The 27,220-nt window shown below is 49.5% G+C and overlaps 1 protein-coding gene across 12 annotated transcripts in view; it reads right to left on the bottom strand.

Moving 5' to 3' along the window:
• Positions 1-27,220, bottom strand: part of PTPN3 (protein tyrosine phosphatase non-receptor type 3) — a 111,924-nt gene that overhangs the window by 27,368 nt on the left and 57,336 nt on the right. For 8 of the 12 annotated variants that reach the window (XM_066256564.1, XM_066256560.1, XM_066256562.1 and 5 more), the window contains 10 exons: positions 25,927-26,047; positions 24,754-24,841; positions 21,288-21,376; positions 19,735-19,798; positions 18,231-18,403; positions 14,681-14,815; positions 12,315-12,491; positions 3,278-3,464; positions 3,046-3,123; positions 1,871-1,927 (listed from right to left, as the gene is read on the bottom strand). In XM_066256564.1, coding sequence (XP_066112661.1) covers positions 1,871-1,927; positions 3,046-3,123; positions 3,278-3,464; positions 12,315-12,491; positions 14,681-14,815; positions 18,231-18,403; positions 19,735-19,798; positions 21,288-21,376; positions 24,754-24,841; positions 25,927-26,047 — 1,169 coding nt within the window. Of the gene's footprint in view, positions 1-1,870; positions 1,928-3,045; positions 3,124-3,277; positions 3,465-12,314; positions 12,492-14,680; positions 14,816-18,230; positions 18,404-19,734; positions 19,799-21,287; positions 21,377-24,753; positions 24,842-25,010; positions 25,209-25,926; positions 26,048-27,220 lie in introns of those variants that run through there. The other 4 variants (XM_066256569.1, XM_066256570.1, XM_066256571.1 and 1 more) reach the window with 4 other exon arrangements.

The following is a 27,220-nucleotide window of genomic DNA, read 5'->3' as shown; positions in this document are numbered from 1 at the left end:
TCAGAACGAGGCTCAGAAAACCACGAATGCCATGTCTCTGAGGGCCGCCACCTGCACTCATTAATGTAACGCAATGACTGGGACGCGTCCGATCTGTTGTATTCTAGACGGGTTGCTGGGAAGTGATCTGTCAGCTAACCCTGCTGGTTATCCATCTCACAATGGAGAGACTGCAAGCACAGCACCGCGGGCAGACGCCGTCACGGGAGCAGTGAATGGGGGACCAGGGTAAGAGGCAAGCCTCCTTACTAGGGAGGGGCCACGAGCCGTAAGAAGTAAACAGCCAGCTGATGGGCTACTCAAGAGGAAAGCCCTCACACTGCTCCCTCCTTAGGAGGCACAGTGACAGGTGCTCAGTGCTGTGAACAAGCACATGACCTGCCGAGAACACCGAGATGGAGGGCTGAGGGCTGGGGGGTGCAGGGGCACAGGGTCCACGTGCCCACTCTGGGCGGAGGGCTAAGCGCTGCGGGGTGCGGGGGGCACAGGGTCTGCGTGCCCACTCTGGGTGGAGGGCTGAGGGCTGAGGGTTGGGGGGTGCAGGGGGCACAGGGTCCACGTGCCCACTCTGGGCAGAAGGCTGAGGGCTGAGGGCTGGGTGGTGCAGGGGGCACAGGGTCCGCGTGCCCACTCTGGGCAGAAGGCTGAGGGCTGAGGGTTGGGGGGTGTAGGGGCACAGGGTCTGCGTGCCCACTCTGGGCGGAGGGCTGAGGGCTGGGTGGTGCAGGGGGCATAGGGTCCACGTGCCCACTCTGGGCGGAGGGCTGAGGGCTGCGGGGTGCGGGGTGCAGGGGGCACAGGGTCCGCATGCCCACTCTGGGCGGAGGGCTGAGGGTTGGGGGGTACAGGGGGCACAGGGTCCGCGTGCCCACTCTGGGCGGAGGGCTGAGGGCTGGGGGGTGCAGGGGGCACAGGGTCCGCGTGCCCACTCTGGGCGGAGGGCTGAGGGCTGCGGGGTGCAGGGGGCACAGGGTCTGCGTGCCCACTCTGGGCGGAGGGCTGAGGGCTGGGGGGTGCAGGGGGCACAGGGTCCGCGTGCCCACTCTGGGCGGAGGGCTGAGGGCTGCAGGGTGCAGGGGGCACGGGGTCCACATGCCCACTCTGGGCAGAGGGCTGAGGGCTGCAGGGTGCAGGGGGCACGGGGTCCACGTGCCCACTCTGGGCGGAGGGCTGAGGGCTGCAGGGTGCGGGGTGCAGGGGGCACAGGGTTCACGTGCCCACTCTGGGCAGAGGGCTAAGCGCTGCAGGGTGCGGGGTGCAGGGGACACAGGGTCCGCATGCCCACTCTGGGCGGAGGGCTGAGGGCTGCAGGGTGCAGGGGGCACGGGGTCCACGTGCCCACTCTGGGCGAGCAGAACAGCACACTGTGCCGCAGTTTCCTTCTCTTGGGCAGCACTTCTAAATGTGAATGGGCACATCCACCACCTGGGGAGCTTGTTAAAAATGCAGTATTTGACTTTGGGTGTGGGGTACGCAGCATAATCAAATGTCAAAATAATTTGGAGATGTTTTCTCGGAACATATGTACCCGGATTCATCAATGTCACTGCATTAAAATTAATAAAAATAAGATTAAAAAAAGAAAAAAAATGCAGGTTCTGGTTCAGGAGGTCTGGGGCGGGGCCTGAGAATCTGTATTTCTCGTGAGCTCCCGGGGGTGGGGGTAGGGGTACGGGAGCTCTGGGACCACACTGAGCAGCAAGGTTCTGGGAAACGTGCGCTCTGCTCTTCCGCTCCCCCCACCTGTACGCACGCACTTACACACCCTCTTTGCTGCTGGCTAGAGAGAAACCGGACACAGAAACAGACATCTGTTAAGTTGACTGGAAAGCAAATGGGGGTGGGGGGGTAATGGAACACGTGCACTTACAGGCGACTCCGGGTTTATTCTTGACACCACAAGAGGCATCTTTTGATCCACTCCTCCCTATAAATGTATGGAATTAAAAAAAAAACCCACATGAGTCGTTGACAGTGACAAAGACATGCAGCTCTCTGGCACAGGGGAGGGTCCGACTTCACTTTATCCTGTTCTAATGCCAGGGGGCAGCACTCTTTCGAATGACAGGGTTCCCAAACCCTCTGGGTCTGGAGGGCTGACCAGAAGACTGCTCCAAAGCCCCTACTGCCACCCCCACATGCCATGAACTTGAGGTGCACTCGGGGGAAGCGAGCCCCTGGAATAAAATGCAAACTACTCCGGGAGAAGGACTCCCAAGGCACGACCTCTGAGTGCTGCCCGACGGGGTTTCCTGTGGGGACGACAAGCTACAGACAAGGCGACCCGCTGTGAGGACTTTTGACCTCGGACATCAGGTCACCAGGAGGTTCTGGGGTTACAGGGCAGGAGTGAGTGACAGCAGCTGTGGGAGGGGGGCAGCAAAGACCACCCACCCTTACCCAGCTCCAGAGTAGGGGCTCGTCAACCTTCTCTGTCAAGGACCAGAGAATACATATTTTAGGCTTTGGGGGACAGAGGGCTCTGCTGAAAAGCTCAGCTCTGCCACTAAGATGCCCAAGGAGCCATAAACCAGTTGCAAATCAATGGGTGTAGCTGTGTTCCAATAAAACTTTATTTGCACAAACAGGTGGGATGTGGCCCCTGGGCCACAGTTTGCAGACCCTGCCTAGAGGCAGGAAAGGAGGGTAGTGGTCCTGCAACTTGAACCCCTGTTCTCTCTTATCAGCTTCGCAATACTGAGGGGCTTTCTTAATAACCCCTCTTCGGGGGTACATCGGCTTGACAAACTGTGGGCCCTCATCTCTCCGAGCCTTAGGATACATAGATAAAATAGGGTTAAAAATGCCAACTTCACTGGCTAGAACCCAGTAAGGTGATATAAAGAAGTACACAGCAAACAGCAAGCACAGAACAGGCACTGGTATGAGGCAGCTGCTATGGCCACATAACAACACTCCCAATTCTGGGGGTTGAGCGGTTCCTTGCACAGCCTCAGGCATGTGGCATGCTTCCAGCGGAAGTTAAAATGTCATTTACAGATTGCTTCAGAGCATAAAACTTCACTATAAATCCATACGACATACCTTTAGATTAAATCCAAATTTCCCATCTTCGTCTGGTGTGATACGGATCAAGACTAAATAGCCATCACCATTATCATTCTGGAAAATGAAAGAAAGTGGTCAATTATGTTACCTCCCTCTCCAGTGGTCGGAAAGAATACATTTTCTTCATTACCCACCAGGTGCCTCTGCACCAGGAAGCCTGGGTGGGTCACCTGGCTACTTCAGCCCTGCAGGACCTGAGCTCACTCACCTTGTCACAGTAGTACTGGCTGGAGTCCTCAGTGGAGTCCGCTTTGGTCACCCTGTGGAAGTCCTCTAAGAACTGCTGATCCACGCCGTCCGGGGAGCAGGAGCCTGGAGCATTTGAAGACGGAGACGCAGAACTGGAGGACTTCTGGGTCAGGCAGCTTTGAGCTGGATTGCTCTCGGGTGTATTCCTTCATCACGGGGAAGGAGGAGACGTTTCAATAGCTGGATTAATATTTTATCAGAGCAAACGCTACCAACTATTCAGGCCTGACATCCCACAGTTGACACAAACTGCTGGAACCTTAGGAGAGCTCCAAAGATCAGCCTCAGGGCTCTGGCTCACCCAGAGTCTACGGGCCCCCTCTGTCCCCATTTGGCCTAAATATCACCAGCTTTAGTTTCTGGGAAACGGGGCAGAAGGACAGGGCAGATAGAGGAGCTGCTGGACACTCAGCTCCCTTCCCAGCTGCATTAGAAGGGTGATAGGGCTCTGGCTGGGTAGCTCAGCGGGTTAGAGCATTGTCCTGATACACCAAGGCTGTAGGTTCATTCCCCAGTCAGGGTGCAAACGAGAATCTGCCAATGAGTGCATAAATAAGTGAAACAACAAACTGATGTTTCTCTTTCTCTCTCTCTCCCCCTTCCTCTCTCTAAAATAAATAAATAAATAAATAAATATTATAAAAAAAAGAGAAAGAAGGATGACAGGGAAGGTGCCAGCTCTCCGGGGGTCTGGTCGCTGACGCTCACTCAGATGCACGTCTCCATCCCTTCTGGAAGTGTTCTTCCTTCTGTCTCAATCCTGCTCTTATCTCTACTTCACAGAGCTCGTGGCTACCCAAAGGAAACGGAATGAATGCTGCACATTCAGGGCAATTTATATTAATCCTACTCAGCATTATTTGCCCATGACATCCACTAATTGCCTGTGCTGAGAGTATATGTTTACCTTTCTCTAATATGGGTCCTGCTGTATCTCAGAGCTGGTGCCGTCCAATATGGCAGCCACCAGTCACATGAGGCTATTTAAAGGAAATAAACTGAGATCTGAAAGTTCCTCAATCGTACCAGTCCATTTCAAAAATGATCAACAGTCACACATTGCTAAGGGCTCCTGTACTGGACAGCGCAGGTATAAGGCATTTCCATCATCATGGGAAGTCCTACTGGACGGCACTATCTTAGAGAATTATAGAACTAGTCAAACTTAACAGGCCTCCATGGCCATCTGGTCCAACTCCCCTTTCATCAATGAGGAAACTGTCGCTGAGACAGACTGAGCAACTCGCCCAAGGTCACACAGCTTTCCCCTCACTTAACAGTCCAATGTCTGATGGACAGGAGTCTCCAAGCACCTCTTTCCCTCTCCAGACCACGCTAAGTCTTCCCCTAAGACATCCCCCAACTCCCCGACACACACCACGTGGTCTCCAACAGCACAGGGCCACAGGGTGTAGCCCTCTCGGCCGTCACTATCGAGGACACTCAACTTCTCTACGTCAAACACACGCTCACACCAGATCCCCTCCAGAGCCACAGGCCTAGCAACAGGGGCCTCTGGAAGCCCACAGAACATGCGGTTTTCCTCCCGTTCTATACACAAGGGGTACTGATGGGAGAGATGGCCAGATGAAGACATGCAGTGAAAGAGACAGGAGACAGCTGCTGCTGCCTCGTACCCATGAATTTTTCATTCAGTTAGGGCTTCTCTGTTTCCTAGCAAGTTCAAATTAGCTTACTTTAAATATAAAATTTGTATCATAGTCATACAGAATGAGTCACAATTCCAATTCACCTGAATATAAAAAGTCAGTTCCAGACCAATGTAGGAATGTAGCTATAACCAAGAGAAGAGTTTGGCCTTATGGGTTTCGAGTTGAGGGAAGGGTGTTATGAATGGCAAGGCATTTCAGAGAGAAGATATTTATGGAATTGAAGCTGTATACCAGTGGTTAAGTTTTCAGAATAAAAATGAATGAAACTTTAATTTACTTAAAGCTAAAAAAAAAAAAATTCTCTCATGGAGGGCAACTCAGCTCAATTTTAATGTTTACAAGAGCACCCCCTAGTGGCAGAGTCGAGTCAAACACGGTTTTAAAAAACGCCACGTGCAGTTCTGCGGGTGGACCTGAACCTTTAATATGAAGAAGTTGCAAGTAGCATACACACTTCAAATGTCTAGAAGACTCTGGGGGGTGACAGCAATGGAAAGGGTGAAACAGAAGAGCAAGGTGACAAAGCAGGAGAGAACAGGCTGATTTCAGTAAAATTCTAATGTATTTTACATTTATTATTTTTCTAAATTTTTAATGTGTGGATTACATCATCCAAGGTTTGAAAGCATTTTTCTTTTCCATATAAAACACTCCCATATATCTAAAGCAGCCCACAGTACTAAATGTATATATATTTATTAAAAAACATACATATTGAATACATATATATATATATATATATATATATATATATATTTAAAGTCATTATGTGTTCAATTGTGTTTTCCAAGTAGGGCCCAAGAGGTTACTTTGAGAGAGCCATTTATCAAGCAAATGATGGTATTTTTTGGCTGATCAACTGTGGACAGACGTTCCCTGTGGGCTGAGGGATGCTCTGTTCAGCGTGGAGGATGGACAGACAGATGGTGAGGAGGACATCAGATGACGAGAAGCAGCGAGAAGTGGACAGGGAGGCCAGAAGTGAAGATGCCAAACCACGTTGGCTTCCTCTCTCCTTGGGGCCGGCCGAGAAGTGCTGACGAGGGAGACCTGGGGGGCGAGGGGGGCGAGATGGGGTCTGTGGGTGGAGCCAGGGCTGCTCCTGTGCGGAGCAGGGAGAGCCAAGGACAAAGACAGCAAGGCTGGAGGAAGGGGGGGGGGTTGGGGAGGCAGGAGAAGCAAGAGGCAAGAGGCCTGTCCTCGAGTCAGGAAGGGGATCCCTGTCAGAGGAAGAGGGATTTGGAAAGGAAACTGTCACCACCATCTGGGATCTGGAGGAGCCCAGGAGGAACTGACCACCCCCAGCTCCCTAGGAATGAAGGGGCAGAGACAGGCTCACAGGCAGAACAGGTATTCACCCTCAGAAAATAGATGTGCCAGAGTTATGAGTGTGATAGGTTTCAGAAACAAGAGCCATAACAGAATTTTCTTCTCGGAAGAAAAGCAATGTTGAAGAAAGTGAAAATGTCCATGAAGAGACTCCTGCGTGATGCTTTCACTACCCCTCTTTCCTAAACCCTGGACCAGCGGTTTCAACCTTTTTATGCTTGGGGACGGGTGAATATAGATTTATTTCGGGGATAGCTAAGGCAGAAATCACCCTGAGCATAAGTGAATTCAACTAAGATCACTGGGTCTATAATCTTCACACAACAGCAGGTGGTTAACTCTTCTGCAGACTGGCACGAAAGTTCTGGCAGACTGGTTTGCAGACTGCCTTATCTGATGGCCCTGTCCTGCTTCACATAACCCTCTGTTTGTCTGTCTATCCACCCTATTAGACTGACTATTAAGTGGGGGAAGGAGAGATAAACAGGACACTCTCCCTCCAAGAGCTCACTGTCTGGCTTAAAGAAACAATATAAAAGTAATCCAGTCACAATACCATGCTCAGATGTCGGGGGGGGGGGGGGGGGGGGGGCAGCGGCAGGCTGGGGGAGGCTCCGCAGAGGAGGCAGCACTTGAGCTTGAAAGATGAATTAGTAGGAGTTTGAATAGGTAGTAAAGAGAAAAGAAGGAGGTATTCTAAGCAAAACACAATAAAGAATATACAATACAATACAATAAAAAACAAAGCAGGAAAAACGCAGAGGCATGAAATCTGAAAAAGCACAGAAAAGGTCTTTTTTTTTTATTTTTATTTTTTTTATTTTATTTTATTTTATTTATTCATTTTAGAGAGGAGAGAGAAAGGGAGAGAGAGAGGAGAGAGAAACAGAGAGAGAAGGTGGGGAGGAGCTGGAAGCATCAACTCCCATATGTGCCTTGACCAGGCAAGCCCAGGGTTTCAAACCGGCGACCTCAGCATTTCCAGGTCGACGCTTTATCCACTGCGCCACCACAGGTCAGGCCAGAAAAGGTCTTTAAGCAGCGAAATGGCACACACTTGGGGGTGGATTTTGGAGAGACCAAGAGAGGAGGACACTGAGACGCTGCTGCAGCAGTCCCTGCCTGAGAGATGGCGGTGGCAGCACGGGGCAGTGCAGGGGGCAGTGCAGGGGGCGGTGCAGAGGGCGGTGCAGGGGGCGGTGCACGGGGCAGTGCAGGGGGCAGTGCCGGGCCAGGGAGGGTCCCACTCAGGAGGCTCTTGGGAGGAAGAATGAACAAGGTGAGGAGGGGAGAAAAGTCTTCCAAGAGGTGCAAATGGGGTAGTGCTGAGCTGCGGCCCCTTCCCCAAGGAGGAGCTGTGGCTGGGCCATGAAGATGACAAGCTGAGCCTGGGCCGTGCCAGGCTGAAGATATCTGGCACGCGTCCACGTGCAAGTGCAGGGAAGATGAATGCAAAACTCCTAATGAACCCGTCGCTGGCTGGTCACTGTGGGAGACACTCATATGGTGTACAGATCCCGTCACCGTGTTCAAATCTGGGTGCCACCCGCTAGTAAAACCCCTATGTACTCAGAGCGTGGTGACTAAGGGTGAAGGGTGGAGAGTGGCCAAAAGAACAGGAATTGTTCTGTTTAAAGGACAGTGGATGGGGCTGTCAGGTAGAACCAGAAACAGACCATTTGCGGTGACCTAGGAGCTCAAGGCCCCAGGGACCTGTGGCTGGCGGTGTTCACGCTGGGTTACTGCCAAGGAGGGGGCTTCCTGCACAGTTTGGTCAACCGAGCCATCCAACAACAGAACGAGGTGCCATACTGCAGGAGAGCCTGTCCCTGGTGGGGCGGCCACATGACGGGGCCTTGGGAATTCCTACGTGGTCCCATGTGGTTCAAGACGGAGATTCCCAAGCTCCTTTCCAACGCACAGAAATTGTTGAAAAGAATTTTTTTTTGCCTACTGATATAAAAGCAAATTAAAAAATTACTTTTTGATTTTTATTGATTGATTTTAAAGAGAGAAAGGAAGAGAGAGGAGAGGGTGAGAGAGAGAGATTTGTTGTTCCACTTATTTACGCATACATTGGTTGATTCTTGTATGTGCCCGGACCAGGGATTGAACCCGCGACCTTGGCGTATCGGGATGACACTCTAACCAACTGAGTTACCCGGCCAGGGCTTGGCAGGTTAAAAAATTTTAACAGTGGTAACATTTACATAGAACATATATCATCTTAACCATTCCTAAGGGTAGTAACATGAAGGCATGTCCATTGCAGTGTGCACAGATACTCTGAAATAAAAAGTGACAGCTGCCCTGTGTCCCATGGAACAAGGCAGCTCCAAAGAAAGAGACAGAGCACAGAGCAGAGGCATCAGGGCCACACAAAGCCCACCTCCCTCTGAGGAGCGACTCCTCTGGTGACCTGTCAAAACAACCACAATGAAACAACCAACTGCTTCACATACAACCCTCAGCCGCCCACAAGCTTGTGCCCCCTCCCGCCCCCCGCCCCGTGTCTGCTCCACCGAGTCACTTTTCCTTTAAGGAGCTTCCCCTCCCACTTTTCCGGGTGGTGGGTTTGGTGAAGGAAACTTCCTTCTCTGCAGATTGTGGCCCTTGCTTTGAAACAAGGAAAGGGAGGCAGAATAGCTGAGAGACCTTGGGAGTAATGGGGACAGGCCACTTGGGTACAAAGCAAACAGCGACAGATTCCTATCTAGAATCCCCAATGTGGCTTGTCTGCTATAAATAGGGGACAAACAGGTGTGGGGGGGTCAGCGGCCCACCTGCCCGGATAACGTTCAGCGACCCTGAGCTGCGCCACGTTGGGTTTGGGGCTAGAGTCTAAGCGCTCTTTTTCTCCTCTTTCTTCTTCTTGCTGAAATGGGTACAGAACTGTTGCATCTCATTCTTCTCTCTGATGGAACCCTCCTCACTGCCCGGAAACTATTCATCTGACTTCTCTGACAGAATACTTCCTTTTGCCTCTTAACATACATTTGCTGCAGAAAACATGTCAACCGTTTCTTAAACATTTTCCCCGATACTCACTGAAGCAACCAGACTATTTTTTCACCAAGTACAGATCAACCTTTCCTTCTTCCCTTGGGCGATGGAGGACCGCCACCCCCAGACTCCCAGTGAGGCCAGCTGCCTGTGATGACCCAGAAGGCGGCTTTCCCTCAGCAAGAACGGCCCCCATCTGCCTGAGCGGGCGGGGGGGGGCAGCAGTTCTCCAACTGCTCACCCCACTTGCAAAGCACGGCCCCTTTCTCTATTGTCAATGCACCTGGCAAAGCCCTCCAAAGGAAGGCTGCCTTTGAGTCACCATTATTTGCTACTTTCAACATTTAGCTGCAAGAGAAAAAGCGCCCCAGGGTGACATCTCTTACAAGGTCTCGGGGGAGCTGCAGAAAGAACCAATGTGCAAGGCGAACGCAGGGGTGAGCAGAGCCAGGAAGCACTTAAGTCAAATGGGGCTCCAGGATGTGAATCTGAAATTTATTTTTAATGAACTCAAAGTCAGACAAGCCACATGTGGCTAGTGGTTCCCGTATCAGCCCGCTGACGGTCTGGGTGCTCCCCAGTTCCGTGGTGGGACAGCAGGCCACAGCAGGAAAATCTGATGTGGGACACGGAATCAGCCTTCTCAGACCTTTCAGACAATTCCCCAGCCTCCTTCCTTTTACCGAAGTGGCAGAACCCCACAGTGTGATGATGAAGGCTGATAGTGTGCTATTTGCCCAGCTGGCCCAGAGGCCCTGAAGGCAAAGACTTGTTCAATTCATCTCAATGCGCCCTGAGTGAACGGTGAAGGGTGTATAAAGTGTGTTGCTGGACTTAAAACATTCCTACACCCTTCTCCACCTGGCACTGGGAAGTGCTGTTGAAAGCAGTTCCTGTGGCCCTGGCCGGTTGGCTCGGCGGTAGAGCTTCGACCCAGCATGTGAAAGTCTTGGGTTCGATTCCCAGCCAAGGCACACAGGAGAGGTGTCCATCTGCTTCTCCATCCTTCCCCCTCTCCTTTCTCTCTCTCTCTCTCTTCCCCCCGGGAGCCAAGGCTCCACTGGAGCAAACTGGTGCTGAGGATGGCTCCATGGCTTCTGCCTCAAGTGCTAGAATGGCTCCGGCTGCAGCGGAGCAATGCCCCAGATGGGCACAGCATTGCCCCCTGGTGGGCATGCCGGGTGGATCCCATTTGGGCGGGAGTCTGCCTGCCTGCCACCCCCCACCCCCTCTTCTCACTTCGGGGAGGGGGGAAAGCAAGCAAACAAGCAGTTTCTGTGATGACGAAAATACATTTCACCTGTGCTGTTCACCATACTAGCCACCACCTACGTGTGGATCTTGAGCACTTGAAATGAGGCAGTGGGACTGAAGAACTGAATTAAGTTTAAATCATTTAACTCTGAATAAACACATGTGGCTAGTTGTACTGGGCACTGAGGGTCCAGATGCCAGCCACAGGAGAATCTGACACAAGGCTGTGACTGGACTTCTCAGAGTCCCTAAAATCCACTTTCTCCTTTCAGCAACGTGAGAGGACCCCGATGCAGGCTCAGACTGGGTCCAGTTATGCACACCTGCACCTGAGTCCTGTATTTCTAGATTTGCAAAGCCAGCCTCACACAAAGGCACTCACACCCTTGTGCTGTCGATTTACCAAGGCTGCAGTTGGAGCAAGAGATAGTGATCAATTCAACAAAGACATCCTTCAATCTGAGGTCACAGGGAAGCAATGACCAGAGGGATTATTTAACTAGATGTGTTAAGAACACAGATAAGCTGGAAGCCGTGTTTGCTGTGGTCTGGGAGAGCAGAGAGATAGGAACGGCACACATGAATGGGAAACAGGATTTGAAATTCACCTGTGAGACCTAGAGTACCATCAGGTTGCACTTAGTGTTTGCAGCCAGCAGCTGGAGGGGTAACACAGATGAACTGCCAGGCCTGCCTGCTGTGGGGGAGGCACCGTATTTCTATTTCAGGTGCAGTATGGGGACTTCACAGGAGGCACGCCAATGACTATGGCTGACTTCCTAACAATTGCTCCCACCCCTCCTTTGGCTTAAAATATCATTTTATTTATTTGTAATCCATATCTTTTCCATTTCAGAAAAAAAAAAGATTTGCGATAGCTTACTCTAACATGTATAAATATGGCAGAACTGTGAATTCATTAAAACAAGAAAAAAAAATTAGACCCATTAATAAAGCAAGGAAGAGCAGGGACTCTATAAGAGACCTGGGCTAAAGAAAGCCAATTCAGCTGAGCATAACATGTAGGTCCCTGGTAATCCAGTCAAAAAGAAAACTAGTGTATCAAATAAATCTTACTGAAAAATAACAGGAGTCCATCCAGTATTTTAGGAAAGATCTTTTTCCCGGCCTTGAGGGGGACTGGCCACATGGGATAAAGGGGAGTGGGAACATAAAAAAATTTAACACAAACTTCCCTTGACAAAAATTTAACAGAAAATCAGAGAGGTTCTATGCATGGTTTTTCTTTACACTAACTACTCCTGAAAGACAGAATGACAACCAAACTCCCGAGGGCACACTGCCGTTCTGAGACAGCCTCCTGTGGACAGCTCAGCTAGAAATAAGTACGTTTCCAGTGATCTGGAACCTGGCAGTACTAAGACTGTGCCAATCTAGAGAAATACCCCTGTGGTTAACATGTCTGCACCCCTGGAATATGGATGGCAAGCTGGGCTTGGCTCGTGGGCCGGAGAGGAGGCTATTCAAGGCAGACGACAGATACGGGGAGACTAGGTCTTCAGAAGTCAAGCCCTAGACCCCAGCACCCCGGCTTGTCTCCTGGTGGCAGAAGGGAGAGTCTGGTGCCTGTCCTCGGCCTAGCAGAGAACCCCTAGGGAGCTGGCCGCAGAGTCTAGCCCCTGGCTCCTCTTAACTAGCCACTCGGGTCTGAGCAAATTCCTCAACAGCAAGAACAAGCAGGCAAAGACCGAGAGAGAGAATGACACAATGTCTTACTCTTGGTGTGGGCTCTGGTTCTGAGAAACCTCAGAATCGCTGTCCTTCGGGGAGAGGGAGCCCTTGTAGGTGTAAAACACATCCTCGGTTTCGGTAACATATGTCATCTCGTTGGCGAGGTTATCTACGGAAGAGTGTCGCGGCTTTCGGATTTCATGCCGGAGCCGAGGACTTCGCCTGGGGAAAAGGTGGAGTGGGAAATGTTGAAAGCAAATTCCACTTAAAATTTTTTAGCCGACACCAGTCACCTAACTTTGTGCTCTGACCTTTCTAAGGATGCCTGGAGGATGTGGTTGGAAATTTAGTTAACCTATTACTACCCCAGGATCCCAGGATCCAGCCTGGGTCACATGGGTCCCTGACAGTCTCAGCCCAGGGGTGCAGACTCCCCAGACCATGGGTTCGGCTTTATGAACGGGCAGAGGCTGGTGGTTTATGCCCTTTGAAAAGGCACCAAGGATTGATTTAGGGTGAGTCATCCTTCAAGAAGGTCACATGCTCTCAATGCATAAATAATAGGCCACGTTGAATGCTGATCAGACACTTTTTCTGACTCATTTGAATAGTATAGATGAAGGGTTTAGAAGTCAAGGTACAGCTTTGGAAAAAGTCAAACCTTTTTTTCACTAAATTCCTTCATGTGAATTTCACAAGATCCAAGAAGAAATATTTGCTTTGTCTATATATATATATATATATATATATATATATATATATATATATATTCCTTACGTGTTATTCAATGGACATACCAGCACCATTCTTTTCCTTTAATAGCAGCAGTAGCTGCTGTGTGACCTCAGGCAAGTCACATCACCTCTCTGGGCCTTAGCTGTACCTAGACTCATTCCTGAGAATGAACCACAGAGGCAGTGTTCTCAGGACGCCTGCTGCAGCACCTGGCATCGGCTCCTGCAGTGGGTGAGTTCAGTCTGCTGAGCTTTCTAAGTGCTATTTTCCCTCCTTCCCCTGCTTTGTTAGCCATTTCTTCTTGGAACACCCAGGACCTCCACTGTGCACCATCCCCTGGGGCCTGCATAATAACTGTGTCCAAAGCAGAGCAGAAAGGCTCTCGCTCCTCAGGAGAGGACCTATAAATAGCACTAAGAGCTGCCACCAAGGGTGTGGCGACTCCAAGCCCAGCTGTTCTCCTGGATGCGGTCCTGGCCTCTGGCGTCCCTAGCAGGGCTGCTCAGGAGACCTTCAGACAAATGAAGCTCTATACTTGATAGCATACATTTATCACTTCGGGATGTGGCACCTAGGTCTTGAAAACCAAGAAACCAATCCCTAGGTCTTGAAAACCAAGAAACCACACTGCTTGGCCGTGTTATGATTGCTAACACTAAATACCACTGTCACCCCTGCCCAGAGCACTCGGCCCCAGTGGCAGCGGGTCCTGCATAGAGACCTCTGAGAATTTCCCTTAGTCCCAGCAAATCCTAGCTTGGAAATATGCAGGTTCACCTGACTTCCGTGAAATAAACAGGAAGCCGTGCTCTCACTCCAGTGTGGAGCTGGGACAATGCTTCCAGATGGGTCGTTCCCCCCCCCCACCGCCTTGTTCCCCCCTCCCCCCACCGCTGCAGGTGCCAGGCTGTTCGCGAGGCATTCACAAAAGTTGTCTGATGTCTTTGAGGGAACATGATACTAAAATAACAACAATAATAATTCCACCTTGTCCTATTTTTATAGCTTACATAGCATGTGTACATTGTTTCACTTGTGGCAATTTTTATCATCCTTTTACAGTTGGGGCAACTGAGACCAGAGAGCTAAAGAAACTTGTTACTCAACAGAAAAGTCAACATCGGAGTCCAGGTTTTTCAGCTACCAACCCAGCGCCCCTCCCACTCCCATCTACCAAACCGTCCCTCGCTGCCCTTGAGCTGAGTCGGTCACCTAGAAGTCGTCAGGCCACCGCCCCCGGCGCACTTGCTACTGTGGCCGAGGGTCGCACATCCTAGCCTCGGTCACAGAGTTCATTCTGTGTGGTATGACCGGGAACCAGGAGATGAAATAAAATCACATGTGCTCTTTATTCCAGGGCTGGTTAGAGTGTTAATATGCTCGTGTGCACGGTCCCTCTAAGAGGGGCGTTTCAGTGGGCTGCAGTGCTCCCAGTCATTCAGACCCAGTCCCTTCTTCAGAAAGAGCACCCTAGCATTATACACGAGGGGAAATACTCAGCCAGCCTCGTGCAGGTCACAGAAACACTTTCTTCTGCGAGAGCTAAACCTGCCCACGTTAACTCTGACTGCAGGCCGTCTCTACCTAGGTACTGATTGGGCTTTTGTTTTTAGAAGAGATAAAGCGTTTACTGGTGGGTAATAAAAAAGAAAAAGAAAAAAAAAAAAAGGACATACCAGTTGGGAGTAATAGGAGGGGACCGAGAAGGCAGGCTCTTGGTTTCTAAATGCTCCACTGACAAGGATCTCCGCATGGCTGGGTTCCACACCATCCCTCCAATCACCTTTTTGCAATATTGGTTATTTACAGACCTGAAAAACCAGATGCAGGTTCACTTTCTACACCGATGTTCAACAAGAGAGAAATTACGGCGTAGGTGGAACAGTCTAACACACACTCCCTTCTGGACCGTGGTGATGCCAGCCAAGGTCAGGAGGAACAGAGGTACATAGGTCCGAAGTGATTCTTGCCTGTTCTGGCTTTTCCTTAAGTGATTTCTTCTCATCTGGTGAAGATATTTTCTTGTCTTTCCTCCCAAAGGCAACTAAGTTGCTTCTAGAATATAAGCAGGTCTTACCAGATGAGAAGAAATGTCAGGATAATATAGAAAATACAGGTGGAGTAACTTGAAGGCGTTCTCACTTGACTCACCCTGGCATGAGTACGAACGCGCCGTCTTTCTCGGGGTTTTTCGCCTTCCCAGCGGCAGGGGCCGTCACTGTCAATCACAGACCACTCTCGAGAGGAGGCCCGAAAATACGCTGAGATGGTAGTTTCAGGTCTTGCTTTTTGGGCCACTATGAAGGTTATTACTTCTGAATTTTATTCGTACCAAGAATTTAAATCTTAGCTATCTAGACTCTTCAGAGAACTAAATCTTTCAGAGGATGAAGTTTGAAGCCAGTTTAACGGGAACTCAGTTCTGGGATTTCTAAATTTTAAACAATGTTTCAACGACTTATTAAAACATTCCACACATTTGTTGCAGCCTAAAACCACCACCACCACCAAAAAAAAAACACCCCAGAACAAAACCCAAAAGGATATGAACAATGAACAACACAACAGCCACCCCCAGAATATCAATGTACTAATCTACAGGAAGAAATACTGTGTCACCCTCATCACAATGCTCACAGCAGCACTGCCAGGAGAAGCTACATCAGAAACTAAATTACCATTGACTGAGAGCAAGGCAGCAGGAGGGCAGAAAGCTACATGATTCAAAGTTTAATGTAGCAATTTCTCAAAGGATGTGTCACAAGTTATTAATAGGCACTCTTTGAAAGAAAAAAAAAGTGTTCCATTGTCCCATGAGCTTGGAAAACACAGAACAAGTTTCTTTTATGTGGACCCTTTCAAGGGGAAGAGGCTAATATGCAAATGTGCAGGTGTATCTCGGGGCTGATCAAGCCATGGAACCTCTAAGCCTCGGTTTCCTCACCTATAAAATGGAGGAATGTGGGCTGAAATGTTTCAGCACACTGAAGATGATATTGGTAGTATCATCATTGCTGACCTGTGTCCCCAAACCTGTGTCCCAAGTGACCCCCAGGGGCAGATTAAAGACGGCTACAAGTTCTTTGACTCCTGACTCTGGCTGGCCTGTGACTGCTGCGACCATCTGGGCCTCAGATGAACGGCCACTTCTGTCTCAGGCCCTGGAGCCCTGAGCCTCTGTGTACAGAATCCAACTACCCTGCTGGACAGTTCATATTACAAGGCCCTGAGAACACAGAGAGGGGAGTGGTCCAGGTGAGTCCAGCCTTCCATTCATTTTATCAAGGCACCAGGTGTGTGAGAGAAGGCATCCTGGACCCTCAGCCCAGCCCAGGCCAGCTCCTGGCTGCGTGTCTCTGAGAAACCCTAGTTTGCACTGGCGAAAAAGACCTTCCCAAACTCCTGACCCACCTCATCTTATCTAGGTGAGGAAACCGAGGCTTAGAGGTTCCATGGCTTGATCAGCCCCCACCAAATCTTGAGATATAATAGAATGGCTGTGGCTTTAAGTTACCAAAATAAACATAGTTTTTTATGCCACAATGGAAAACCAGACACGCCTCTTACCCCCACACTCCATGTTGGCTGCATTTTATAGCTGAGGAAATCAAAGCAGCAAAGGACATTAAAACCGAAGTGACACAGGCAGAATTTGAACCCAGGCTGCTCGGCACTAGAGTCCATGCTTGCAATTGCTCACTCAGCCACCCCTCGGCTGGCCCAAAGGACTGGGTCCCATGGAGATGAATACTGCATCCCAATAAGCCGTGTTCATGACTTGCTCAGTAATGCAGCTAGTGCTCATATACAAACATTAGGCAGTACTGTTAGAACTAATGCCCTAAAAATATAGTTGTCCTTGGTTTGTCAGAAGTTGGGAGAGAGGGCATTCAGCACCATCAATATAGTCACTGAGCCTGATCAGGCGGTGGCACAGTGGATAGAACGTCGGACTGGGATGCAGAGGACCCAGGTTCGAGACCCTGAGGTTGCCAACTTGGCGTGGGCTCATCTGGTTTGAGCAAAGCTCACCAGCTTGGACCCAAGGTCGCTGGCTTGAGTAAGGGGTCACTCGGTCTGCTGAAGGCCCGCGGTCAAAGCACATATGAGAAAGCAATCAATGAACAACTAAGGTGTCGCAACGAAAAACTGATGATTGATGCTTCTCATCTCTTTCCATTCCTGTCTGTCCCTGTCTATCCCTCTCTCTGACTCTCTGTCTCTGTAAAAAAAAAAAAAATTTAAAGAAAAATAGTCACTGATACGAACAGGAATTTCCCACTTATTGAATCCATAAAGTTACTTAGCACCGACCAGTGTAACAGGAAAGTCAGCGCACAGTCTGATACTGTCCTGCAGATCGGATCCTGGTCCCATGGGGCATTTATTTATAGCCACATCAACAAGGCAAAAGTCACAAAAAACATTTTTTCAAACCAACAAATGGTTTAGAAATGACAAGAACTGATAAACAATATCTATTACACCTTATCAGTCGTGGAACAAATAAATACACACAAATATAAACTTCGTGTTTAGTTTCTTTAGAGAATAAATTATAATCTATATCAATAGGTGACAATTTACAAGGTAATTTCTTTCACTGCACAGCTTATTAACCACTGTGAATATTACTGTTACAGATAATGACACACATCGAATTGTTTTAGGAATTAAATATAATTATGTGCAATAGACAAAGCAAGCACTCAGTAATTATCAGTTATAGTAGTCACTGTTATTTTAGGATTGTTATGCATAGCAGATCCCAAAGTCAGGAGACCCTGGCAATCTTTATTTCTGTTCATTCATTCGTTACTATCAAGCATCTCAGGGAATTAATATTCTGTGGGAGACGCTGTCTTAGTGGCAACAGGCCGGGAAGTTCCCTCTGTCAGGCCCCACGGTGGCTCTGAGTCACTGCCACATGCCCGTCTCATTGTGACACACTGTGAGGGCAGTGGTAATTCCGGCTTTTTGGGAGCTCAGAGGACGGGAGAAAGAAATGATGGGAATACAAGCAGCATCTGAGGATGGGTGGCAAGGGACGCCACTGCTCCTGGAGCGACTTTCAGCCACAGTTCCGAGATCTACCAGCAGTTCTGGCTCCAGCGCCTGGGGCCCCACACCGACAGCATCTCACCCCTGACTGAGGATGCCCACGACCCGGTGGTGACCAGGACATGTTTACGTCTCAGTCTAGTGTGGAGACTCAAGCATACTCACTTTTTGGGGTTCCTGGAGCCCAGCGTCCAGTACTGAGACAGAACATTCTTTTCCTGAGGTAGCAGCTTCTTTGCCTGAAAGAACGTATGGTGCTCGACACAGGACTTCCACAGGTTTTTACAGGAGCGGTAATTTAACATGTTGAAGGCCACAGTGTGATCCCTGGATTCGGTCTGGGAGGAAGAGCACAGCAGAGATTTCATCCGCACTGATGGAGACGCCCGGTTGTGGCACTGTTCGCTGCATCACCGCGACGGCGGCCGTCCGGTGAAACACAACGGACGCAGCAGAAAACGGGCCTCACGACGCCTCAGGCCCCCACCCAGCGTTCCAGGGACCGGCAAGGGCGGGGCTTGGGGACCATCTTATCAGTGGTAGAGATGACCAGAGCCTGCTCCTCATCGGTGCCTGTGGACGCTTTTAATTCAAACGTTCTGTTTCTAGGTTGGATATATTTGGAGCAACCACGTAAGAGCTGTCTGATACATTCCTTTGAAAATGGAACTCTCAGGAGATCTCTCCCCTGGAGAGAGATTCTTCTACCTTTCAGAGAGTAGGGATTTTGTAACACTTTGGGTTTCTCTATTTCCTGTCCACAAAGCCAAGCTGAATCTAGTGCTTATATAAAATAACCTCTTTAATTATCTGCTCTGCCTTCAGCCTACCCACGCTTGGCATTTCTGTTCTCATGTTAAATCACCGCCCCGTGCATTTTGGGACCACCTTGAGTCTGGTCTGGGGGGGAGGGTCAGGAGACCCCGACTCTAGCCCTGGTTTCCTCTGGGCTTCTGTGTTCTCCTGTCTGAGCAGTCGCTGCAATGGACGGGGAGCCATTTTAGATACAGTTTCTGAAACCCTGGGCAATGGACACAGTGACCGTCCGATGGCAGGGTAGTGCTGTGCAAAGAGAGGGCGGCTCCAACTTAAATGCCAGCCCCTCCACTTCGTAACCATGGAAGCCTCCTCACTGCGAAGTCGAAGTCGTCCTTCCTCATGGATGACCAAACCCCGTGGTCTGGAGAGCCGGGTCCTCTTGGGAGACACACACAGAGGCCAGCGTGCATTTGAAATGCATCCAGGGAGGGAACTGACCCTGCTGACACCTGACACCCTGCTGCTCCTCTCCTGCGGCCAAACGCTTTGATCAGTGCTCTTCCATTTAATCCTCGTGGTTGGTTCCCTGAGAAGGGGGCCTATTACTGCATGTCTGTAAGTAAGGTAACTCGGGTTGGGGAGGCTAAGTAACCTGCCCCGTTGCTTATGTGGAAGAGCTAACCCGAATCTACTGTCTGACGCCAAAGCGAGTTACTTCTCCCCTTAGACGAGCCGCGTGAGTTGCACACAGAGACTGGCTGGGCCCTCCGGGCTCCACGGTCCGTCGCTGTGCACCGTCCGCCATGCTCTTCCCTTCCGGCACCGCGCGTGGCACCCTGCCTCCCTTTCACCCGTGGAAGGGTTGCCGTGGCTGAGAACGGGAAAGGACGCAAGCGCAGACAGGACTCACCTGTTTTTGTCGCTGATGTATAAAGAACTTTTTCCTTTTGAAAGAAATTTTTAGAATGTTCACCCTGAAAAAAAAAAAAGAAGAGAAGACACACCAAGAAGCACATCAGGGAGCAGCCAGGCTGTAGCTGACGCCCCGCCCAGTGCTCGTCCCCTACTCCACGATCACTCTGATGGGGGTTTACTTCAGCCTGGAAGGGCTCATGGCCCCACCGCCTCGGCCAAACGCCAGGCAGCTGACTGAAGCTGAGTATCACACAAGGGCCACTGGATCATGGTGTAGCTTTTACGATAACAAGAAGTGTGGGCAGTGCGTGTTTTGCCGCCAGCTGCTGTTGTGAGACCGCAGCTCTGTATGAGCTGCCGTACCTGGGGAAGACAGGTGAGGGCAGTGCGGAGCAGCAGACCCACACACCCCCCCAGCTCCATTACTGCACAGCTGTGTGTCCAGTAGCCTCTCGACTGCGTGTGTAACAACACAGTTACAGTCACCATTAACTGAACATTGTTTATACCTCAGGCTTCCTAGTAAAAGCTTTACAAGCAGTCCCTCCACTAAGCCTTACAACCGTCCTGGAAAGTACATTTTATTATGCCCAGTGTTCAGATGAGACTGAGGCTCAGAGATGTGACCTAGGTGCTCAACCAGGGTCTGAGCCTGTGCTCATAAGTCCTCCACTATGAAGTCTTCTGCACAGCGGGAGGACAGCACTGCCTTCCCATAGACTTGTGAGGATTCAAGTCTTGGGTCCCCTGAGTTTTTTTTTGTTTGTTTGTTTTTTGTATTTTTCAAAAGTTAGAAGCAGGGAGGCAGTCAGACTCCCACATGTGTTCGACCAGGATCCACCCAGTTTGTCCACCAGGGGGCGATGCTCTGCCAGTCTGGGGCGTTGCTCCGCTGAAGCTGGAGCCATTCTAGCACCTGAGGCAGAGGCCATGGAGCCATCCTCAGCACCCAGGCCAACTTTGCTCCAATGGAGCCTTGGCTGTGGGAGGGGAAGAGAGAGAGAGAGAAAGGAGAGGGGGAAGGGTAGAGAAGTAGATGGGCGCTTCTCCTGTGTGCCCTGACTGGGAATCGAACCCTGGACTTCCACATACTGGGCCAACGCTCTACCGCTGAGCCAACTGGCTAGGCCCCCCCCCCCGAGTTTTTAGATCAGAACTGAACACTTGGTAAAAGTTCAGTTAATAACTAAGGAACTGCACTGAAAATACAGTTCCCGCCCAGGGACTATTCTCTGAATTCTGGCCAATGCACTGCCCAGGGTTCCTTAACTTTGAAAGGTGCCACGCACCATTTTACCCATATTTCCACAGAGCGTCCCGGGCCACAGGGGGGTGGGGGACGGGGGTGGAGGGGACACTGATGAAAACCAAACGAACGTTCCCAAGTGCTAAATCAGGATCAGATTCAGAGGTCAGAGGTAAACATGTGGGAGACAGTCTCCATCCCTTTGTTAGAAATAAATGTTAAAAATTAAGAGGTGACATTACTTTGGTTCAGTGTATTTTTAAAGCACAACACAGAAATCACTGAAACCAGTCTGCACTTACCAAGGATAGAAACTTGTGCAAATGTATTTTCGGTACACAGCAATGCCCGCGGAAGCGATTCCGATCATTAGATCTAAATTGTGCAGATCCTGTCAAAAGGAAGACCTGAGAGTCACAGTGTGTTCTGGTCCGGCCCGCGTCCTCTGGGAACTCAGGCACCTGCACTTTTATAAACAGCAACGTGTATAAGCTCCACAGGGAAAATGTGGAAAAGAGGCAAAAATCCCCTTAAGAGCTACTGAAGATCTAAGTAGTCAGCACCAGATTCTTCTAAAGTGAGTGCATGCTGCTGGACAGTAACAACGCCTGGTCTGCCAGTGTTAAAAGTTTACCAGGCAAGCCCACTCGTGCCACAGAATCACTGGAAAGAAATTCGATTACATATGTTTTCATCAATTAGGGTTAGGTAACTTCTTAAAATCAGAAAGGCCTAACCCCCTGTACAGCTTTCTACAAATCTCAACTCCTGCCTCTGAAAAGGCTTTCGCTACTTTAACAAAGTGTAAAAACCACTGATGCTAAATCCAATGAAGACATAAATACTGCTTATACATCCAACATTAAGAAACCGCAGGGTTAGGCATTGCCAAAGAGTGGATAAGATACAGAAGGAAGATGCAGCAACTATATAGCAGCTGTTTAAGTTAGTTTGGAAACAAAGTGAGTAAAAGTAAACAAAATTTTAAAATAAAACAGATCCTTTCCAGCCACCCATCGATGTCCCTATGTACCCAACGAGATACCGGTGATTACAAAGACGGAGCAGAATGTGACCTGGTTTGTACATACTAGCTGTGTTATTTTGGGCTACTGAGCTTCCGTTTTTCCTTTTGTACAGTAAGGATTATCAAACCCACCTCCACGGGTTTTAATCTGGCCGACATTAGAGAACATAAGCATGTAACACAGGGCTTGAGGACACCTCTCTTCTGAAAAGTGATGTGAACACAGGGAATTAGAGGAACTGGCCAAAGGAAACGGTGCCGACATAGTGAAGACTCTGAGTGTTCACGATCAGGCACTCAAATGAAATCACAAACTTAAAGCAAAACCAGACTTGCTTGGTGAAAACCAGGGTAGCATTTAAACATGACACCTGGGATCAAAATAGAAAAATACGAAGCAGGTGGGACAGGCAAACAAATTAGCAAATTAAAATCAAAGCTGAGCCCTGGCCGGTTGGCTCAGCGGTAGAGCGTCGGCCTGGCGTGCGGGGGACCCGGGTTCGATTCCCGGCCAGGGCACATAGGAGAAGTGCCCATTTGCTTCTCCACCCCCCCTCCTTCCTCTCTGTCTCTCTCTTCCCCTCCCGCAGCCAAGGCTCCATTGGAGCAAAGATGGCCCGGGCGCTGGGGATGGCTCCTTGGCCTCTGCCCCAGGCGCTAGAGTGGCTCTGGTCGCAGCAGAGCGACGCCCCGGAGGGGCAGAGCATCGCCCCCTGGTGGGCAGAGCGTCGCCCCTGGTGGGCGTGCCGGGTGGATCCCGGTCGGGCGCATGCGGGAGTCTGTCTGACTGTCTCTTCCCGTTTCCAGCTTCAGAAAAATACAAAAAAAAAAAAAAAAAAAAAAAAGCTGAGTGCAGAATAAGGAAATAATTGAATGGCCTGGGTAGACAGTGACCTGGGACTCTCAAATCTCCTGGCTCTGTGGTCTCCAGTCTGTACTTCAACTCCGGCAGCATGGGCGGTCACTGATCACTCAATTCCCATGCCCGCCCCACATCTCCCAGGCCCACTTGTACAAGGCAGGACCACATGACTTGTTCTGGCCCAATGTGCTATGGTCAGAAGTGATAGCATCTCTCTTCTGAGCCAAACCATTTAAGAGCTGGTGTGCAACCCTACAGCTTCTCTTCTCCCCTTGTGACAAGCACGAGGCCTTGTGCTAAGATGGTGAAGCCACAAGATAGACGTAGCCTCATCTGCTGAGTCACCACCTGGAGGAGGCAGCCTAGACTGCTGAGTCACCACTGGGACGGAGGCTGTCCTAGAGAGTTATCAGGACCCATTGCAGATTTGGAGCTACCAAAAAACTTTGGTGGGGATTTGGAGCTACCAAAAAACTTTGGTGGGATCAAGTTTTTTGAGATGTAGGGGATTTTGGTTGTTGCAGCATAGCCAGGGGTATCCCAACTCCCTCTGATACCTCGGAGGTGCCAGCCAGGCAGGTAATCTCCTGGCCATAGGGCACTCACGGGGCCCTGAGGGTGGGGAGGACCCTGGCAGACACTAAGCCTACTTCACCAGCAGGTTCTCCACAATATTCCACTACAGACAAAATATTATTTGCAAATGGAATAAAACTTAATTGTCAAGTCTAAACGTTGCTATTCTGTGGGATTCAGGTATTTTTTCCTATTTTCTTACCTATGTCTGCCACAGTTATGGGACAGAAGAAAGTGTTTTATGGTTTGCAAAAATATTCAGAAGATTTAAAATTTGGTCATTTATTCAACTTCCCTGAGCCTCAGTTTTCTCATCTGCAAAATGAGATAATTAGAATACTAATTTCATAAAGTTATTATAATCTTTTTTTTTTTTAAGAGCAGTTGCTTCACTCTAGGTGCTCACTGGTTGTTCGTCACATGTGCCCTGACTGAGCAAGCCCTGGGTTTCAAACAGGCGACCCAGAATTCCAGGTTGGCGCTCCATCCACTGCGCCACTACAGGTCAGGAGGGTTACTATAATTTTTAAATGAGACCTTCTGGTCTCACATGAGCACCTGGAATAATGGTTAGTACATATTAGACATTCAACCAATATGTGCTTCTTTCTGACTCTGACGTGGGCCAGTTACAGGTAGAAAAAGTAAAAGTTGTCTATCAGTTAGACTGTGCGGGAGTCATGTACTAAAGCCACTACTTACGGGCTGTACGTCCCTTTAGTGAGTCCCTGAGTATCAGTCTCTCCACCTGTAAGAGGGGTAATGGTAATACCTCACGGGAAATTACTATGTGGCACACAGAAATTTCTCAGGACATAACAGATACTAGTCGATTTTATTTAAAAGGGTACAACCAATTTAAAATATTGATTTTCATCATCCTACCATGATGATTTAAAAAAAAATCATATTTGAGTAATTCACTTTAATTTTAGCAGCACTGAGATTCAATAATAGAAAACTTAGCTCACTGAAGTGTTACTTAGAAGACAGATTTATATATATATATTTTTGCTTCTTTATCCATAATATAAAATAGCCATACCAAAATTACTTGTTTTAATCCCTCTGCCCCTCCCCAAATAAAATCTTCATGTACAAAGGCAAACATAAAAAAAAGCCACTAAATAAATAAGCAGCAAAACTCAATAATACTTTATATAACTTCTGAATGTCTGAAAAAAAAAAGATCTTTTTTTTTTTTTCCCCTTTGGCAAAAGAGAGAGGTTCAGAAGATGTTTTCAAACTTTCAGAAATTAAAATCAGAAGAACCTTTCGAAGCCCCTGTGCCAAGGAGACTTACCCGACCACCGTGCAGCTCCACGCCATAGAAGTCGAGGGTCCGTGCTATGTTGATGAAACAAGATTCAGCTTCTGACTGCTTCAGCCCACTGCAGAAGAGAGACACAGTTCACCCAACGGAGGCGAGGAGCTCCGACCGGAAAACTAAGACAAGTCTAAAAACTGCGATCGCACTGCCCCATGGCTACTAAATGCCTGATGTTATGAATCTCAGTCTAACCCTGCAGTCTACCAAACCAGGTTCTCCTTCTTGCCCACCGAGTAAGACTTCATCTGGCCCCCTCATTTCTTCACTAAATAATCCTTCTCATTTAGCAGGCTCTCAGTATCCGGACACAGAAAAGACTGTCACCTTTCGGAAATCCCTACCCTCCTTATTCCAAGTTGCTTCGTGGGCGCTCTTTAGGTCTTCCTGCCTTTATCTACCCTTTTAGCAGCAGCCTCAAACTTCCAAACGTCACTGAACTATTTTAGGACGCTGGCCTCTGCCTGGGGAGCAATTCTGGGAGAGAGGATTGGCAGTGCCTTTTACAAGGGACGCTGGGTGCTTGGCCTTTGTTTTTACTGCCTTTCCAAGCATGTGAGTTCCCTTGAGACCCAGCCTTTCAGTCACGGGGGCCGCAGCAGCTTTGAGTGAGCTGTTGCATCTGCTGCAGGAAAGGCTTGGCTCCAGGCAGCCAGCTGCAGAAGCCCCGGGCTCCCTGCTGGAAGTGGGGCGACTTCAGACCCGAAGGCAGAAAGGGCTTCAGATGGACCCAGCCTGCCAGCACTTTTTGTCCATCTGCCTGTCTGTGTATTCACTCCTACCTGAAGGAAGCGCCCCCCGTTATTAAACGGGGTAAACTGTAAAAAAGTTTGGCTGATTGGGTCAATTTGTGGGGCCACTCAAATTGAAAACGGGCCTTTCTTCCTGCCGTTACCTGATTTCAACAATATCCTAGAGGAGAAGGCAGCAGATCACCCTCAACTCTTCCTGCATTTTGCACTTGACTGAACACCAGTTGTGCCAAATATACCCGCCCTCATAACAGCTCAAAGGTTCACAAACCCCTGATCTCCTGAAAGAGGGTTAGTGGACAAAAGGGAGAGAATACAGCAAACACAATGGGACACGGGGGCTGGCAGTGCCCAACCCAGGTCCCCAAAGGAGGCCACCGGGGTCCCCTCCTCTCACCTGTGCTGCTCGTGGAGAGACTCCACCTTCGTTAAAAAGTCATCGTTCTGATCCGGTATAAACTGACTATCAGAAAGATAGCCTGGATGATGAATGGAAGAATTATAGTCTCCAAAATGAGCTATCAAGACAGAAATGAGGAGGAAATTGCCTTTTCAACATGGTCTGCATTTACAAGCATCTACTGCAACACAAGAGAAACATTAAGGGGAAATATTCTCCCCCAAAGATCTGCCACCACAGGAACCTGAGTTTCCCATTAGCCCCAGATTCCACATTTATTACCTGAACTCTCTCTATGGGTGCAGGACTGACATGTGTGCTCCAACCAAATTCTCTGTCCCTGAGGCCACACAGGGAGGGAAGGGGGACTGCTCTAATCTAGGTTCTATTCTGATCCCATATCTGTTCCCCACTCTGGTCAGCACAGTAGTTTGTGTTTATACCACCGGATAGAGAAAAACAAGAGCACCCACCCAGAAAAATGCCATTGTCTGTGCGCCAGGCATAAGCAGGCTCTCCATAGTGCCCAAGGTTATTTTAACACTGGACCAACCTGCTCTAAAAAATGGGTAAGGGCAGAAGAGAGGGCATGCCGGCCTGATCACTGTCTGCATCTTGACTCACTCTCTGGAATTCAGGAAGTGTGGAAGGAAGGGAAGCAGGATGTGTGCAGAGGCCATGGGGTGAGGCAGAAGCGTGAGGAATGGGACTGGGTGGGGTGGTAGGGTCTAGGCCCAGGTAAGGCTGAGGGAGGGTTTTTTGGGAAGAAGGAAACAGTCTTAGGGCAATCAGAAGACAGGAAGATCGATACGAGAGCTGCCAGAGAAATAATGTCGGGGACCTGCAACCAGAGAGGGAAGAGGAAAGGGGGCTTTGGAGAGGAACTCCCAGACTGGCCCCAGGTCCCAAAGATCCTGGACTGGCCCTAGCCGGTTGGCTCAGTGGTAGAGCGTCCACGCAGCGTGTGGAAATCCCAGGTTCGATTCCCAGTCAGGGCACACAGAAGAAGTACCCATCAGCTACTCTACTCCTTCTCCTCTTGTCTCTCTCTCTCTCTCTCTCTCCACCTCCTGCAGCCATGACTTGATTGGAGCAAGTTAGTCTTGGGCACTGAGGATGGCTCCATGGCCTCTGCCTTGGGTGCTAAAAAGAGCACAGTTGCTGAGCAATGGAGCAAATGCCCCAGATGAGCAGAGCATTGCCCCCTAGTGGGCTTGCTGGGTGGATCCCGGTTGGAGCACATGTGGGAGTCTATGTCTCTGCCTTCTCTCCTTGCATTAAAAAAAAAAAA

Source organism: Saccopteryx bilineata, chromosome 2 (genome assembly GCF_036850765.1).
Source record: "Saccopteryx bilineata isolate mSacBil1 chromosome 2, mSacBil1_pri_phased_curated, whole genome shotgun sequence".
NCBI lineage: Eukaryota > Metazoa > Chordata > Mammalia > Chiroptera > Emballonuridae > Saccopteryx > Saccopteryx bilineata.
This window is presented reverse-complemented; position numbering and strand designations above follow the sequence as displayed.